Source organism: Equus caballus, chromosome 16 (assembly GCF_041296265.1).
Source record: "Equus caballus isolate H_3958 breed thoroughbred chromosome 16, TB-T2T, whole genome shotgun sequence".
Taxonomy (NCBI): domain Eukaryota; kingdom Metazoa; phylum Chordata; class Mammalia; order Perissodactyla; family Equidae; genus Equus; species Equus caballus.
Genome location: NC_091699.1, coordinates 4129450 through 4148793, shown reverse-complemented (window position 1 = coordinate 4148793; position 19344 = coordinate 4129450). Strand labels below are relative to the sequence as shown.

The window sequence follows — 19344 nt, the reverse complement described above, 5'->3', positions numbered from 1 at the left end:
ATGGAGCAGAAAGTGTGCTCAATGACATAATAGCAGAGAACTTCCCAAATCTAGAGATTGAGGGAGAAACGTGTGTGGAGGAAGTTTTCAGATGTCCTACATTTGTCAATGTAAAAAGACCTACTCCAAGGCATATAGTAGTAAAAATAGCAAAAATGAATGACAAAGAATGAATACTCATGGCAGCAAGGCAGAAGAAAATAACCTACAAAGGAAGCCCTATCAGACTTTCAGCAGATTCCTCTACAGAAACCTTACAAACTAGGAGATATTGGAATGACATATTCAAACCTTTATAGGTCAATAATCTTCAGCCAAGAATATTATCTTCAGCCAAAATATCCTACAGATATGAGGGAGAAAGTAAATCTTTTCCAGGCAACAAAAGCCTAGGGACTTCATGGCCACAAGACCACCCATAGAAGAAATCCTCAAGAAGGCCCTCATACCTGAAAAAAGGAAAAAAGGGAGAAAGGGATCACAAAATACAGACTAGGGAGATAAATAGATAGAACCAGAATAGGATAGCAAATATTCAACTACAGCATTAGGATAAAGGGAAGAAAATCACCAAAGCAAAGATAATCTTATCACTCTAACCACAACCTCACAACACAACTTGGAATAAGAGATGAAAATAATAATTTAGGAGGGGAGGAGGAAAGGGACTGAGTCAGTTTAGGCTAAGAAAGCAACAGGCCACCAGAAAATGGACTATGTTATGCATGAGATTCTGAATACAAACTGCAGGGTTCCACTAAATTAAAAGAAAGAACAGAGACACAAAACATAACTAAGGAAAAAGATAATAACCCAGCATATTAAATTGCAGAGGTCACTGGGTAAGCTAAAATACAATGGAGGAGGAAAAAAGAAATCACAAGAAAACCAGAAAATGAGTGACAAAATGACAGCATTAAGCCTTCATGCATCAATAATCACCCTCAATGTAAACGGATTGGACTCGGCAATGAAAAGGCACAGAGTGGCATGATGGATTAAAGAACAAGATACAATAATTTGTTGCCTCCAGGAAACTCACCTCAGCTCCAAGGACAAACACAGGCTTAGAGTGAAGGGGTGGAAGACAATACTCCAAGCCAATAGCAAACAAATGAAAGCAGGTGTCACAATGCTTAAATCAGACAAAACAGATTTCAATATAAGGCAGGTAAAGAGAGACATGGAGGGCCAATACATAATGATCAAAGGGACACTTCATCAAGTAGAAATAATGCTTATAAATATCTATGCACTCAACACAGTAGCACCAAAGTTCATAAAGCAATGATTAACAAACCTAAAAGAAGATATTAAAAATAATGCAATAATAATAGGGGACCTCAACATCCCACTAACATCAATGGACAGACCATCCGGACAGAAAATCAACAAGGAAAGAGTGGAGCTGGACAAAAACCTAAAACAGTTGGACTTAATAGACATATATAGAACACTTCACCCCAAAACAACAGAATACACATTCTTCTCAAGTGCACATGGAACATTCTCAAGGATAGATCATATGTTGGGAAACAAGGCAACCCTCTACAAATTTAAAAAAAATTTGAACTAATGACAAGCCTCTTCTCCAATCATAATGCTACAAAGATAGAAATTAAGCACAAGAAGAAAGCTGATAAAGGCATAAAGATGTGGAGACTAAACAATACGCTATTGAACAAGAGATGGCTCATTGAAGAAATTAAATAAGACATCAAAAAATATCTGGAGACAAATGAAAATGATAACATGCCATACCAGCTCATATGTGATACAGCAAAAACTAAATTAAGAGGGAAATTCATCAGAACACAGGCACATCCTAACAAAAAAGAAAAATCCCAAATAAGCAATCTTAAACCACATCTAACTATATGAGAGAAAGAAGAACAAACAAAGCCCAAAGTGAACAGAAGGAGAGAAATAATAAAAATCAGAGCAGAAATAAATTATGTTGAAACAAAAAAGGCAGTAGAAAGGATCAATGAAACAAAGAGCTCGTTCTTTGAGAAGATAAATAAAATTGACAAACCTCTAGCCAGAATTACAAGGAAAAAAAGAGAGTATTCTCAAATAAAATCAGAAATGAAAGAGGAGAAATAAGAACACGCTGCACAGAAATACAGTGGATTATAAGAGAATATTACCAAAAAGTATATGCCAACAAAACGGATAGCCTAGAGGAAATGGATAAATTCTTGGATTCCTACAAACTCCCAAAGCTTAGTCAAGAAGCAGACAATCTGAACAGACCACACAAGGAAAGAGATTGAAACAACAATCAGAAGCATCCAAAAGAATAAAACCCCAGGACCAGATGGCTTTCCTGGGGAATTCTACCAAACTTTCAGACAGGATTTAATACCTATCCTTTTCAAGCTGTTCCAAAAATTTAGGGAGGATGGAATACTTCCTAACGCATTCTACGAGGCCAACATCACTCTGATACCAAAGCCTGACAAGGACACCACGTAAAAGGAGAACTACAGTCCAATATCGCTGATGAATGTAGCTGCAAAAATTCTAAACAAAATTTTGGCAACCTGAATTCAGCAATTCATCAAAAGGATCATACCTCATGATCAAGAGGGATTCATACCAGGGACACAGGGATGGTTCAGCATCCGCAAATCAATCAACGTGATACACCACATCAAAAAATTGAGGAATAAAACCCACATGATCATCTCAATATATGCAGAGAAAGCATTTTACAAGATTGAACAGCCATTTATGAGAAAAACTCTGAACAAAATGGGCATAGAAGGGAACTACCTCAACATAATAAAGGCCATATATGCCAAACTCATAGCCAACATCATACTCAATTTGCAAAACCTGAGCACCATCCCACTGAAAACAGGAATGAGACAAGGATGCCCTCTATCACCACTCTTATTTAACATAGTACTGGATGTCCTGGCCAGAGCAATCAGGCCAGAAAAAGGAAAAAAAGGAATCCAAATAGGGAGGGAAGAAGTGAAACTCTCACTGTTTGCATATGACATGACCTTATATATCGAAAACCCCAAAGAATGCATTGGAAACTTTTAAAAATAATCAACAACTATAGCAAAGTTGCAGGGTATAGGATCAATTTACATAAACCAGTAGCATTTCCATACTCTAATAACTAACAGAAAAAGAACTCAAGTACACAATCCCATTCACAATCGCAACACAGGGAATAAAATAACTTCGGGGGAATTTAACTAAGGAAGTTAAAGACCTATACAACAAAACTACAAGGCTTTTCTGAAACAAATGGATGATGACATAAAGAGATGGAAAGTCATTCCATGTACATGGATTGGAAGAATAAACATAGTTAAAATGTCCATCCTACCTAAAGCAATCTACAGATTCAAGGCAATCCAAATCAGAATCCCAATGACATTCTTTACAGAAATTGAACAAAGAATCCTAAAATTCATATGGGGAACAAAAGACCCCGAATTGCTAAAGCAATCCTAAGAAAAAAGAACAAAGCTGGAGGCGTCATAATCCCTGACTTCAAAACATACTACAAAGCTACAGTAATCAACACAGCATGGTACTGGTACAAAAACAGGTGCACGGATCAATGGAACCGAATTGAAAGCCAAGAAATAAAACCACACATCTACAGACAGTTAATCTTTGACAAAGGAGCTGAGGGTATACAATGCAGAAAAGAAAGTCTTTTCAACAAATGGTGCTTGGAATACTGGAAAGCCACATGTAAAAGAATGAAAATTGACCATTCTTTTCCACCATTCACAACAATAAACTCTGAATGGATAAAAAACCTAAAGGTAAGACCTGAAACCATAAAGCTTCTAAAAGAAAATGAAGGCAGTACACTCTTTGACATCAGTATTAAAAGGATCTTTTTGGAAACCATGTCTTCTCAGACAAGGGAACCAATAGAAAGAATAAACAAATGGGACTTCATCAGACTAAACAGCTTCTTCAAGGCAAAGGAAAACAAGATTGAAACAAAAAAACCAACCCACTAACTGGGAAAACATATTTGCAAGTCATACATCCAACAAAGAGTTAATATCCATAATATATAAAGAACACTCACAACTCACTAACAAAAAATCAAAAAACCTGATCAAAAGATGGGTAGGAGACATGAACGGGCATTTCTCCAAAGAAGATATATGGATGGCCAATAGGCATATGAAAAGATGTTCATCATCACTTATCATCAGGGAAATGCAAATCAAAACCATACTAAGATATCTCCTTACACCCATTAGAATGACAAAAATAACCAAAACAAATAGTAGCAAATGTTAGAAAGGTTATGGAGAAAAAGGAACCCTCATACACTGTTGGTGGGAATGCAAACAGGTGCAGCCACTATAGAAAACAGTATTGAGATTCCTCAAAAAATTAAAACTAGAACTACCATATGATCCAGCTATCCCAGTACTGGGTATCTTCCAAAGAGCTTGAAATCAGCAATTCTAAAAGTCTCATGCACCCCAATGTTCATTGCAGCATTATTTACAATAGCCAAGACGTGGAAGCAACCTAATGCCCATCAACTGGTGATTGGGTAAAGATGTGGTGTATATATACACAATGGAATACTATTCAGCCATAAAAAAGAACACAATTGTCCCATTTGAAACAACATGGATGGACCTAGAGGGAATTATGTTAAGTGAAATAAGCCAGATAGAGAAGGAGTATCTTTGTATGACTCCACTCATATGAGGAATTTAAAAATGCAGTCAAAGAGAACAGATTTGTGGCTACCAGGGGAAAAGTGGGGTGGGGGCTGGGCACAAAGGGTTAAGGGGTGCACCTACAACACGACTGACAAACTATAATGTACAACTGAAATTTCACAAGATTGTCACCTATCATTAACTCAATAAAAATTAAATTAAAATAAAGAAAAGACAACCCACCAACTGAGAGAAAATATTTGCAAATCATATACCCAAGAAGAGGTTAATCTCCAAAATATATAAATAACTCATACAACTCAATAACAAAAAAATGAACAACTCAATCAATAACGGGCAGAGGATATAAACAGACATTTTCCCAAAGAATATATACAAATAGACAACAGGTACATGAAAAGATGTTTAACTTTCCTAATTATTAGGGAAATGGAAATCAAAACTGCCATGAGATATCACCTCACATCTGTCATAATGGCTATAATTAATGAAAAGAAATAAATGTGGGAGAATATGTGGAGAAAAGTAAACCATCATATACTGTTGATGACAGTACAAAATGGAGCGGCCACTATGGAAAACAGTATGGATATTTCTCAAAAATTAAAAACATAAATGCTGTATGATCCAGCTATTCCACTACTGGTTATTTATCCAAAGAACATAAAGTCAATAATTCACAAAGACTTATGCAGCACTATGTTCATTGCAGCATTATTTACAATAGCCAAGACATGGAAACAACCCAAATGCCCAGAAAAGATGAATGAATAAAGGAGATGTAGTATATATATGCAATAGAATATTATTCAGCCATTAAAAAGATATAATTGTGCCATTTGCAACAACATGGATGAACCTTGAGGGTCTTATGCTAAGTGAAATGTCAGAGAAGGTCAAATACTATATGATTTCACTCGTGTGGAAGATAAACAAGCACATAGATAAGGAGAAGAGATTAGTGTTTATCAGAGGAGAAGGTAGTGGGGGAGGGCAAAAGTGGTAAGGGGGCACATATGTATGGTGACGTATAAAAACTAGACTATTGGTGATGAACATGATGTAGTCAATACAGAAACTGAAATATGATAACATACACCTGAAATTTACACAATGTTATAAGCCAATATGACTTCAATAAAATAATTTTTGAAAAAGGAAAATAAAAATAATCTGCTAAATTTATTTGAAAAACAGTGGAACGTACAGACATAAAATATTATTCTAAATGTCCCTAAGAAAACCCCCAATTCTTCATTCTTTGAGCCAGCAGGCCATAGCTCTGGAAACATATATGAGTAGGTTACCTAAGTGGATAAAAATGAAAGGTATTAATATCTGGCAAAATTTTATCTCAGAGTAGATTATTAAATCAATCATCTGTATTATATTTCCCCTATCACTCTAAAAATAGCCCCCTGTCAAATTATTTTTTAAAAAGTAGGTAAATGATTACTTTAATTTTTTATAGAATTGGCAGACCTTAGTCTTGACCATTGTGGGTAAAATATATCTTATTGGTACTGGGGAAAAAAGGAAAAAGTGGGTATAAAAATGAAAATAAATTATTTGAGAGTATATTCTCCAAAGTATTTGTATTATAACTCATTTTAAAATTGCTTTTGTGCTAATAAATGCTCATTATTATTATTATTATTATCATTATTATTATTATTATTGCTTTTGGTGAGGAAGATTGACTCTGAGCTAACATCTGTGCCAATCTTCCTCTATTTTTTCTATGTGGGTCACCACCACAGCATGGCTTGATAAGTGGTGTAGGTCCACACTGGCAATTCAAACTGGTGAACCCCGGGCTGCTGAAGTGGGGTGCACGTACTTAACCACCATGCTACTGAGCCAGCCCATAAATGCCCAATTTAAATATACTTTGAGTTATGGTAAGAGAAGATGATCACACTTATTATTGAAAGTGCAAATGTTTTGCGTATTTACTGTGTGAAATTTAGAAAATTAGTTTCTTTCTGACCCTTAGTTTGTTCACAAGGAAATAAGCATAGCAATAAGAAGAAGAAGAAGAAGAAGAAATAGTTTATTTTGAAATAGATATAATAAGGACAAAATGGGACAAATTAAACACAAAGACTTTGTAAATTCCTTCACTTAGTGACCCCCACTATGTGTCCAGGGCTGTTTAGTCACTGTACTTGTATGAGGCTGTGAATTAGTTAGCTCAGAAATCCCTGAATAATTCATTAGGAATGAGATAGATTAAAGTGTGCCCAGAAAATTTCTATTGCAATGGTTTCTATTGTGACAACATAAGCCCATTGATAATGACTTTCCCAATTCAATTGAGATTTAGTATATTCTTGGAGGATTAAAAAAATTGTTTCCTTTTCCCTGTTATTTGTTTGCTCTGTAGTCTCAAGTGGATTGTGAGCATGCTGCTTGGAGCCCTTGTAATTCCTTCCCCCTGTGTCTGGAATAGGCAAGTGACATGGGGAAGGAAATTAGCATTTGCCTTAAAATTTAACATGAAAATTCTAAGCTGAACAATTGTAAGCATTATTTATATGCTTGGTTATTGAGTCAAATGAGTTACTAAGGATGATTTTCATTGGCTGTCACTGAATACACCCATCTGGTCATTTAAAGATTGACTGTGAGGTTTTAAGTGTTTTTCAGTCAGCATAGAGTAGGTTGTTCTTTTTCTGTTTAAACTTATGTAAGCCAAAAAATTAACTTTAATTTTTAGAAAAAATATTTAAGTTTTTGTCCTTAATGTGGCATATTTTTCTTTTTTTTTAAAGATTTTATTTTTTTCCTTTTTCTCCCCAAAGCCCCCCAGTGCATAGTTGTATATGCTTCGTTGTGGTTCCTTCTAGTTGTGGGATGTGGGATGCTGCCTCAGTGTGGTTTGATGAGCAGTGCCATGTCCGCGCCCAGGATTCAAAACAACAAAACACTGGGGGAAGATTCTTCCAAGATGGCGCCGTGAGTAGTCCTCTTTGTCTCTCGCCCTTCGAGTCTACAATTATTTGGACACTTATCGCTTGACAAAGGATATCCAGACAGCATCTCAGGACGTCTGAGACACCCACGCGACTATACATCGGAAGGCGGACGGACTTTCCTCCGGGAGGATGTGGAAATAGGTGAAAACTCTCCGACCCCGACGGGCAGCCTAGTACCCGCAAGCGGCTTTCTTCCAACGGACGCCCCCAGAGGATCCACACACATCTAGGGCAGGAGCGAGAACACAACAGAGGAGCGACGGTGGAAACAGGTGACCAGAACCCTACTTAAACCCCCCGCAATTACTCCTAAACGCAGAGGGAAACTTTGGAGTTGCACACCTGAGCCCGCGGGGAGAGTCTCTCCCCGCCATTGGCGGGGAGACCCGGCCTGGTGCTCGGGGCGCCCGGAGGGTCCCAGAGAGAGACACGGTGGGCACGGAGGTCTCCCAGCTGCCGTTGCCCGCCCCGTGGGACTAGGGATTGCCGGAGATCTCGGAGAGGACCGGGGCGGGGGATCTTTCAAAGGCGGGTCCGGCGACCCGGTGGGGAAGCGCCGGAGCTCCGCCAGGCAGCAGACAAAACTCTCTGTCTGCCGGTAGCAGAGGGGCCACGCTGAGCACTCAGGGCTCCCGGCAGAGGCCCGGACAGAAGCCCAGAGGGTGGGGCGACCCCCAGCTGCCGTTGCCCGCCCCGTGGGACTAGGGATTGCCGGAGATCTCGGAGAGGACCGGGGCGGGGGAATTTTCAAAGGCCGGATCGGCGACCCGGAGGGGAAGTGCCGGAGCTCCCCCAGGCAGCAGACAAAACTCTCTGTCTGCCGGTAGCAGAGGGGCCACGCTGAGCATTCAGAGCTCCCGGCAGAGGCCCGGAGAGAAGCCCAGAGGGCGGGGCGACCCCCAGCTGCCGTTGCCCGCCCCGTGGGACTAGGGATTGCCGGAGATCTCGGAGAGGACCGGGGCGGGGGAACTTTCAAAGGCGGGTCCGGCGATCCGGTGGAGAAGCGCCGGAGCTCCGCCCGGGCAGCAGACAAAACTCTCTGTCTGCCGGTAGCAGAGGGGCCACGCTGAGCACTCAGAGCTCCCGGCAGAGGCCCGGAGAGAAGCCCAGAGGGCGGGGCGACCCCCAGCTGCCGTTGCCCGCCCCGTGGGACTAGGGATTGCCGGAGATCTCGGAGAGGACCGGGGCGGGGGAACTTTCAAAGGCGGGTCCGGCAATCCGGTGGAGAAGCGCCGGAGCTCCGCCCGGGCAGCAGACAAAACTCTCTGTCTGCCGGTAGCAGAGGGGCCACGCTGAGCATTCAGAGCTCCCGGCAGAGGCCCGGAGAGAAGCCCAGAGGGCGGGGCGACCCCCAGCTGCCGTTGCCCACCAGGTGAGGCTAGGGATTGCCGGAGATCTCGGAGAGGACTGGGGCTGGAGAGAGTTCCAGAGACCCAGCTTAGTAGCCTAGGGGGAAACCCTACAGGCTCACAGAAGCCTTAGGGAAAGCCTCTGCACAGCACCAGTAGAAGGCACCCAGCCGCCAGCCACAAGGCTGGAAGACCCCAGGGCAAAAGCAGCATAGCTAGGTGTACTAACCACAGACTGTAGAAGATGCCAATAGCTCTCCTGCGACCCATAGAGGACAAGTGAGATTTGGTGGGTGCCGACAGCAACCGAGCGACAAATAAAAGTGATCCCACCCCTGGCCGCTGGAAAAGCCCATAACACCGTTGCAGACCCCAAGGAGAGAGCGCATCTAGGTGGGCAACAACAGTAGGCACCTGCAGTCTGAAGCCCCCCGTGACGGCCCCCACGGCAGAGGAGGGAATCCAAAGGGCCACTGTGGTTACGAAGAGGGGCCCAGGCCCAGTTAGCAACTACGGACAGGGTTCCTGGTTGGTGAAGTATAAACAGCTGCTCCCCCCACCGCAGCAGCTGAAACAAGTGAAAGGAGCAACTAAACTCTATCTCCATGCGGAGGCACAAATCAACAACATCAAGCAATATGAAAAAATACATCAAATCTCCAGAACAGAAAGTAACAAATACACAGAAAACAATCCCAAAGAAAATGAGATATATAACCTAAATGATGATGACTTCAAAACAGCCATCATTAAAATACTCACTGAGTTAAGAGAGAATTCTGACCGACAACTCAACGAGTTCAGGAGCTATGTCACAAAAGAGTTTTATACGATAAAGAAGAACCAAACAGAAATACTGGAAATGAAGAACACAATAGAGGAGATTAAGAAAAATCTAGATGCTCTGAACAGTAGGGCCGATAATATGGAGGAAAGAATTAGCAATTTGGAAGATGGCAATATAGAATTGTTGCAGGCAGAGGAGGAGAGAGAAGCAAGACTTAAAAGAAATGAAGAAACTCTCCGAGAATTATCAGACACAATTAGGAGATGCAACGTAAGGATTATAGGTATACCAGAGGGAGAAGAGAAGGAGAAAGGGGCAGAAAACCTATTCAAAGAAATAATGGCTGAGAACTTCCCAAATCTGGTGAGGGAGATGGATCTTCAGGTGACAGAAGCCAATAGATCTCCAAACTTTATCAATGCAAGAAGACCAACTCCACGGCATATAGTAGTGAAGCTAGCAAAAGTCAACGACAAGGAGAAAATATTAAGGACAGCCAGGCAAAAGAAACTAACCTACAAAGGAACCCCCATCAGGCTATCAGCAGATTTCTCAGCAGAAACTTTACAGGCTAGAAGAGAGTGGAATGATATATTCAAAAATCTGAAGGACAAAAACCTACAGCCAAGAATTCTCTACCCAGCGAAAATATCCTTCAAATACGATGGAGAAATAAAAACTTTCCCAGATAAACAAAAATTAAGGGAGTTCATTGCCACAAAACCTCCTCTTCAGGAAATCCTCAGGAAAACCCTCATTCCTGAAAAATCCAAAAAAGGAAAGGGACTACAAAACCAAGAGCAGAGGAGATAAGTAGAAGGACAACAACAGAGAGTAGCAGCTCTACATCAGAACAGATTAAACCATGGGACGAGAAACAAAGGAAACTGAAGAAAACCGGAAAACAAGACACAAAATGGTAGTGGTAGGCCACCACGTCTCAATAATCACTCTAAATGTAAACGGATTGAACTCCCCAATCAAAAGACACAGAGTGGCAGGATGGATCAAAGAACAAGATCCAACAATATGCTGCCTCCAGGAAACACACCTCAGCCCCAAAGACAAACACAGACTCAGAGTGAAGGGATGGAGAACAATACTCCAAGCTAATAATGAACAAAAGAAAGCAGGTGTCGCTATACTAATATCAGACAAGGTAGATTTCAAAGCAAAACAGATAAAGAAAGACAAAGAGGGACAGTATATAATGATAAAAGGGACTCTCCACCAAGAAGACATAACACTTATAAATATATACGCACCCAACACAGGAGCACCAAAATTTGTAAAGCAACTCTTAATAGAACTAAAAGAAGACATCAACAACAATACAATAATAGTAGGGGACCTCAACACACCATTAACACCAATGGACAGAACATCCAGACAGAAAATCAACAAGGAAATAATAGAATTAAATGAAAAATTAGACCAGATGGACTTAATAGATATATATAGAACACTTCATCCAAAAACAGCAGGTTACACATTCTTCTCAAGTGCACATGGAACATTCTCAAGGATTGACCATATTTTGGGAACCAAAGCAAACATCAATAAATACAAGAGAGTTGAAATAATATCAAGCATCTTTTCTGATCATAACGCTATTAAACTAGAAATCAACTACAAGAAAAAAGCAGAGAAAGGTGCAAAAATGTGGAGACTAAACAACACGCTTCTCAACAAACAATGGATCATTGAAGAAATTAAAGAAGAAATCAAATATTATCTGGAGACAAATGAAAATGAGAACACGACATACCAAATCATTTGGGATGCAGCAAAAGCAGTCCTAAGAGGGAAATTCATCGCAATACAGGCTCACCTCACTAAACAAGAAAAAGCTCACGTAAGCAACCTCAAACGACACCTAACAGAACTAGAAAAAGAAGAACAAACAAGGCCCAGAGTCAGTAGAAGGAGGGAAATAATAAAAATAAGAGCAGAAATAAACGATATTGAAACAAAAAAGACAATAGAAAGGATCAATGAAACAAAGAGTTGGTTCTTCGAAAGAATTAACAAAATTGACAAACCCCTAGCCAGACTCACCAAGAAAAGAAGAGAGAAATCGCAAATTAATAAAATCAGGAATGACAGAGGAGAAATCACAACAGATACCAATGAAATACAAGAGATCATAAGAGAATACTATGAAAAACTATACGCCAACAAATTGAACAACCTGGAAGAAATGGACAAATTCCTAGACTCCTACAATCTCCCCAAACTGAATCAGGAAGAAATGGAGAATCTGAATAGACCAATCACAAGTAAGGAAATAGAAACGGTAATCAAAAACCTCCCCAAAAACAAGAGTCCAGGACCAGACGGCTTCTCTGGAGAATTCTACCAAACATTCAAAGAAGACTTAATACCTATTCTCCTCAAACTGTTCCAGAAAATTGAGAAAGATGGAGAACTCCCTAACACATTCTATGAAGCCAACATCACTCTGATCCCCAAACCTGACAAGGACAACACAAAGAAGGAGAACTACAGGCCGATATCACTGATGAACATAGATGCAAAAATCCTCAATAAAATTTTGGCAAACCGATTACAGCAATACATCAAAAAGATTATACACCATGATCAAGTGGGATTTATACCAGGGACACAGGGATGGTTCAACATCCGCAAGTCAATCAACGTGATACACTACATTAACAAAATGAAAACCAAAAACCACATGATCATCTCAATAGATGCAGAGAAAGCATTCGACAAGATCCAACACCCATTTATGATAAAAACCCTCAGTAAAATGGGTATAGAAGGAAAGTACCTCAACATAATAAAGGCCATATATGATAGACCCACAGCCAACATCATACTCAATGGACAAAAGCTGAAAGCCATCCCTCTGAGGACAGGAACAAGACAAGGGTGCCCACTTTCACCACTCCTATTCAACATAGTTCTGGAGGTGCTGGCCAGAGCAATTCGGCAGGAAAAAGAAATAAAAGGAATCCAAATAGGTAACGAAGAAGTAAAACTCTCGTTGTTTGCAGACGACATGATCTTATACATAGAAAACCCCAAAGAATCCACAGAAAAACTATTAGAAATAATCAACAACTACAGCAAAGTAGCAGGGTATAAAATTAACGTGCATAAATCAGTAGCATTTCTATACACTAACAATAAACTAACAGAAAAAGAACTCAAGAACTCTATCCCATTCACAATAGCAACGAAAAGAATAAAATACCTTGTGATAAACTTAACCAAGGAAGTGAAGGATCTATACAATGAAAACTACAAGACTCTCTTGAAAGAAATAGGCGATGACATAAAGAGATGGAAAGACATCCCTTGCACATGGATCGGAAGAATAAACATAGTTAAAATGTCCATACTACCTAAAGCAATATACAGATTCAATGCTATCCCAATCAGAATCCCAAGAACATTCTTCACAGAAATTGAGCAAACAATCCTAAAATTCATATGGGGCAACAAAAGACCGCGAATTGCTAAAGCAATCCTGAGCAAGAAAAACAAAGCCGGCGGAATCACAATCCCCGATTTCAAAACATACTACAAAGCTACAGTGATCAAAACAGCATGGTACTGGTACAAAAACAGGTCCACAGATCAATGGAACAGAATTGAAAGCCCAGAGATAAAACCACACATCTATGGACAGCTAATCTTCGACAAAGGAGCAGAGGGCCTACAATGGAGAAAAGAAAGTCTCTTCAACAAATGGTGCTGGGAAAACTGGACAGCCACATGCAAAAGATTGAAAATTGACCATTCTTTTTCTCCACACACCAAAATAAACTCAAAATGGATCAAAGACCTAAAGATTAGGCCTGAGACAATAAGTCTTTTGGAAGAGAATATAGGCAGTACACTCTTTGACATCAGTTTCAAAAGAATCTTTTCGGACACTGTAACTCCTCAGTTGAGGGAAACAATAGAAAGAATAAACAAATGGGACTTCATCAGACTAAAGAGCTTCTTCAAGGCAAGGGAAAACAGGATTGAAACAAAAAAACAGCTCACTAATTGGGAAAAAATATTTACAAGCCACTTATCCGACAAAGGGTTAATCTCCATAATATACAAAGAACTCACACTGCTTAACAACAAAAAAACAAACAACCCGATCAAAAAATGGGCAGAGGACATGAACAGACATTTCTCAAAAGAAGATATGAATATGGCCAATAGACACATGAAAAGATGTTCATCATCGCTAATCATCAGGGAAATGCAAATCAAAACTACACTAAGATATCACCTTACCCCCGTTAGATTGGCAAAAACATCCAAAACCAAGAACGACAAATGTTGGAGGGGTTGTGGAGAAAGAGGAACCCTCATACACTGTTGGTGGGAATGCAAACTGGTACAGCCACTATGGAAAACAGTATGGAGATTTCTCAAAAAGTTAAAAATAGAAATACCCTATGACCCAGCCATCCCATTACTGGGTATCTATCCTAAGAACCTGATATCAGATATCTCAAGAGTCCGTTGCACCCCTATGTTCATTGCAGCATTATTTACAATAGCCAAGACGTGGAACCAGCCTACATGCCCAGAAACTAATGATTGGATAAAGAAGATGTGGTATATATACACAATGGAATACTACTCAGCCATAAAAAAAGACGAAATTGGCCCATTCACAACAATGTGGATGGACCTCGAGGGTATTATGTTAAGCGAAATAAGTCAGTCAGAGAAAGACGAACTCTATATGACTCCACTCATAGGTGGAAATTAGTATATTGAGAAGGAGATCTGATTGGTGGTTACCAGGGAAAAGGGGGGGTGGGGGGAGGGTACGGAGGGGGAAGTGGTGTACCCACAACATGACTAACAAAAATGTACAACTGAAATCTCACAAGGTTGTAATCTATCATAACATTAATAAAAAAATAAAAAAAAAAAAAATAGAATACATGAAAAAAAAAAAAAAAAAAAAAAAAAAACAACAAAACACTGGGCCGCCTGCAGCTGAGCACGCAAACTTAACCCCTCGGCCACGGGGCCAGCCCCTAATGTGACCTATTTTTTATGATTCTCTGGTGTCCCTTCTGATTCTAATGGTAGGATTTAAAATTAAGAGGCTTCCCATGTAAGTTCTAGGACACCCTTTTTCCTAAAGAGCATAAATACCAAAGTAGTTTTTCTCCAAAAGCCACTGTCTGTCCCCTTGGTCACATATCCACCACTCCCTTCCCCGCCAGGCACCAAGCCTTGCCTCCAGAAGACCCAGGGCTAGGTATTGGCAGCTCCCCTTCAGTCCCTAGGCCAGCTCCTTTAGGGCCCTGCTCTGCTGGAATACCCTCATCTCCAGCAGGCTCTGCCCAGTGGCTCACTCGCCCTCCTCCAGCCACCTCAGCTGCAGTTGTTCCTTTTGGGCCAGGAAGCCATGATATTTCTCAAATCCAACCTAAACCGCTGCCCCTGCATTTCCACTTTCTCCTTGAGTGATGCAGTAAATCAAATCATCAATGATGGGGCCACAGTGCCTGGTCTGGCTTCTGCCTTCATGTATAGGACAGTGAAGATGGAGAATGCAATGTCCTGAGTAATCTCCACTCTGAACTGATTGCGTGCATTTTAACAACATGCAGAAATAAGAGCCCACTCAGATGAGAAGTGGCCTGGTAGAATTTTCGAACTCAGAGTTTGAGAAAGACTGGTGGATTTGGGTTCCCATTTTTCCATGGACTTGGAGGCAAGGCATATCAACTTAAAAAGAAAATTCACTTATTATTTTACCCTCAAAATGAGTTTATTCAGGAACAGCTAAAAGAATTGAAATTCAGAATGCACATACTATGGCTAGTCACAGACAAATCCAGAAAACAAAGGAGAGGCACTTACTTCTAAAGAGAAAAATGAGGATCAGGGAGGGCTGTTCTAAACAAAAGTCCATTGGAGGAAAGTAACAGTTCAGGGCAGCAATGGCTTCTCATTGACTGACCCCCAGCATTTCTCATTGTCTGGGCTGTTGCCTGATGGGGAGAGAAATCTTCCTTCAAGAATAATGTAGTTTTATTTCCTGTCAAAGATGCAGGTAATATCTCTTCCTGTTTAGTGTAATTGACAATATATGATAGGGCATGAGAGCTCCCCCTGCAGGCCTTCCCAACTCTAATTTTGTTAAGGTTTCTTTTATTAATTGGCACATTTTCCTGTTTTGATCAAAATCTTTCTCCAAAAGCATTGCTTATCAATAGTCAGGTTCTCTGCAGGTAGTGATCTAGTCCCCCAGTGCCAAGGAGGACCTTTCCTGGTTGTCATGACCAACACGGGAGGGAAAGTGCACAGTATTCAGAAATTATTTAGTTTATGTCTGAGTAACAAGGGAGAGGGAGAACTCTCTGGCATTTCCCATCTAAAGTCTACATTTCTCCAAGGTGGTAGTCTTTGGAGATCATCTGGAAGTGCTGAGCCAGCATCACCTTATTGGACATGTCATTTTTACAGAGGTTCAACAGGCAATAAGTAAAGAACTTTACAATAAGTATACATAGTAAGAGTAAGAGCAATACTATAAACCCAATTTACAAGATGGTTCTAAACCAGGGCTCAGACTTAAGTGTAACCAGCTGAATAAATCAAAAGACAATGGGTTATGTGGTGAAATTTGTTGTAGCAAATGTTCTTGCTCTTTAATATTATGTAATTGTGTTTCTACTTCCCTGAAGGCATTTACCCATGTGCAACAGGAGGTGTTTGCTACCACTCGGATGCCTCTTTGCTCAGCAAGTAAATAATCAAGGGATATGTGATTATCTAAACCTACCTTTTCCAGTGAGTTAAGTGACCATTGCTGAGCTAAAATAGATTTGGCTGTGGAGTCACTTAATAACATCAAGTTAATATTAACTTATGGAGAACTAACATCTTCCTGATGTTGAATTATCCTTCCTGAGAAGAAAATAAATTATATTAACTTGCTATGGATTCTGTGACCAAGTACCACCAACTGGGTGACTTAGAACAACGTAAACTTCCTGTATCACAATTCTGGAAGCTGCAAGTCTGAGATCAAGGTGTCAATAGGACCATGCTCCCTGTGAAGGAGCAAGACAAAGTTCCATCCCAGGCCTCTCTCCTGGTTGTGGTAGTTCCTTGGCTTATGGAGCAATGCTCCCATATTCACATGGTGTTCTCTCTGTGTGTGTCTGTGCTCAAGTGTCCCCTCTTTGTAGGGACAATAGTCATATTGGATTAGAAGCTCAGCCTACTCCAGTGTGACTTCATCTTACCTAATTACATCTGCAACAAACCTATTTCCAAATAAGATCACTTCTGAGGCACTGAGGGATAGGATTTTAACACAGGAATTTTGAGGTGATGTAGTTTGGCCCATAAAATTTTCTCTCTGGTTCCCCCAAATTCATGCCCTTCTAATAAGCAAAATATGTTAGTCTCGTCTCAATACCCCTGAAAATCTTAATCTGTTCTGGGATCAACTCTAAGTTCAAAGTCTCATCCAAGTATCCAGGTCTGAGAGAGTTTCCAGGTATAATTCATCCTGGGGAAAAATTCCTCTCTCTCTATGAACCTCTGAAACCAGATAACACATTATCTACTTCCAAAACATAATAAGGAGACAGATGTAGGATAGACAGTCCCATTCTAAAAGTGAGAAATCAGAAATAAAATAGGAGTCATGAGACTGAAGTTAGTCAGAAACCTAGCCATGTAAATTCCATTAGGTTTTCAGACAACAATAATGCTCTTTGATACAATTTTTTGTCCACAGAAATGATGGCTCCACTCCTGAGCCCTGGGCAGGTAACTTTCCATTTCTTCATATCTGCGCTTGTATCTTTCAGGATTACTTTCAAATTTTCCTCATATAAGTCTTACACATTTCTTACTGAGTTTAGTTCCTAAATGTTTTATCATTTTTGATCCTTTTATAAATGAGATTTTCTCTCCGTTATATGTTCTACTGCACTATTTCTTGTGTATGTGAAGACAGTGAGTTTAGTATCTTTATTTTATATCCTGTTACCTTACTATATTTTTTGTTGTTTTACATTTTTAAAGACAAAACATGGTAAATCAATACCTTGTATGTTTCTAGAAAGTGAAACATAAAATGAGGAAAAACATTAAAAATTGGAGCAGAGGGTTGTTTTTTATTGCCACAGTTAAATACAGATTTCACAGTATACTACATTGCATTAATACATGAGACTGAACTAAAATATCTAATGAAAATATTCAAATGAAATATTGGAATCAGTACCAGATTTTAAAAATGAAGAACCAGGCAGTCGCATAAAGATCAATAGCTATTCTGTCACTATTAGTGCTTATTAAGTTTTCACAAATTGGAAAATATTCTTTTCAAACTGCTAATGAAACAAACATCTTGAAATAATCTGGAATAATCTCAACAATTACTAGGGAAGAACTTTAGGAAAAAATTTTTAACAAGTCAGGTTTAGCTTCTAACCATTTTAATAACCTGTGAAGACAAGCATATTTCTAGATGAAAATCCTCAACAGTTTAACAATATTAATCCTTCCTAAGTATTTCTTTTCATTACATTCTAATCAAAATTCTATTATATCTTTGGGGCCGGGCCAGTGGTGCAGTGGTTTATTTTAAAGGCATTTGGCATTAGGTGATTGGAAAAGAAGAGATGAGATGGAAATTTAACCTCATCTACACTGGTTTCTGGTGTAAGACACCCACTCTCCCTAGTCATGCAATCCAATTCCTTCTTCTACACATTGCTTATCCCCTAAACCATGACTTCAGGTGTGTCCTCCCCTTTGAACTCCTGACTCAGGCACCCAGTGGCCTTGCCTCATCTCCATGCACATGTCTATTGGGAAATTTGAGTCTCAAACTCAGTTCTAAGTTTCCTCTCCAACGTGCCCAGCCCCAGTGTCCTGAGTGCATCGATAGCACTTCAACCTAACATCACCACCCCCTCACTCAGCTACCACGTCTCTCACCAGGATTCACTCAAACCACTCTCTGCATTCTTGCTCCCTGGACTTTTTTCTCCATAAAGCCTTCAGTGATGCTTGTGCACCTAAGTCCTATCATGCCTTTCCTCTCTCTAAATCCTCCAGTCACATCTCAGAGTGGGATTTACCAAGAGGCAGGAGAGTCAAAGCTCTGAGGCTCTGCACTCTGTGAGGCTCGGTGAGGACTGGCAGTTTCTGGGAATTGTAGCATGTTGTGGTGGTGAGGGCAAGCCAGACTGCAGTCGGAACATAAGACAGTGTGAGCATGTCTGGTAAACAGTCCTAAGAGATAATAGAAGAAAGAGACCATTGATTGGTTGTGATTTTCTTTCCTTTTCTAAATGCACACTCTTTTGAGTTTTATACATGTCTTTTGTTAACCATTTCCCTAAATACATCTTGATCATCTCTGGTCCTTCTGAGCCCCCTCACAATCCTGGAGGACCTGCCTCTTGGCTCCATGTGTAACCTGATTTTCTATGTTTCTCTAACTTTCTCACCATAACCTGTGGGAACGGATCTTCTTGTTGCTCATCACACATGGCAAGTGAGATTCTGTCTCAGGGTCT

The 19344-nt window shown here is 40.1% G+C and overlaps 1 protein-coding gene across 1 annotated transcript in view; it reads right to left on the bottom strand.

The window, feature by feature from the left end:
- LOC138918148 (olfactory receptor 2W3-like) overlaps positions 1 to 19344 on the bottom strand; it is a 39194-nt gene that overhangs the window by 18384 nt on the left and 1466 nt on the right. The window contains 1 exon segment of the mRNA XM_070238352.1: positions 18904 to 19057. Within this exon segment, the coding sequence (XP_070094453.1) occupies positions 18904 to 19057 (154 nt within the window).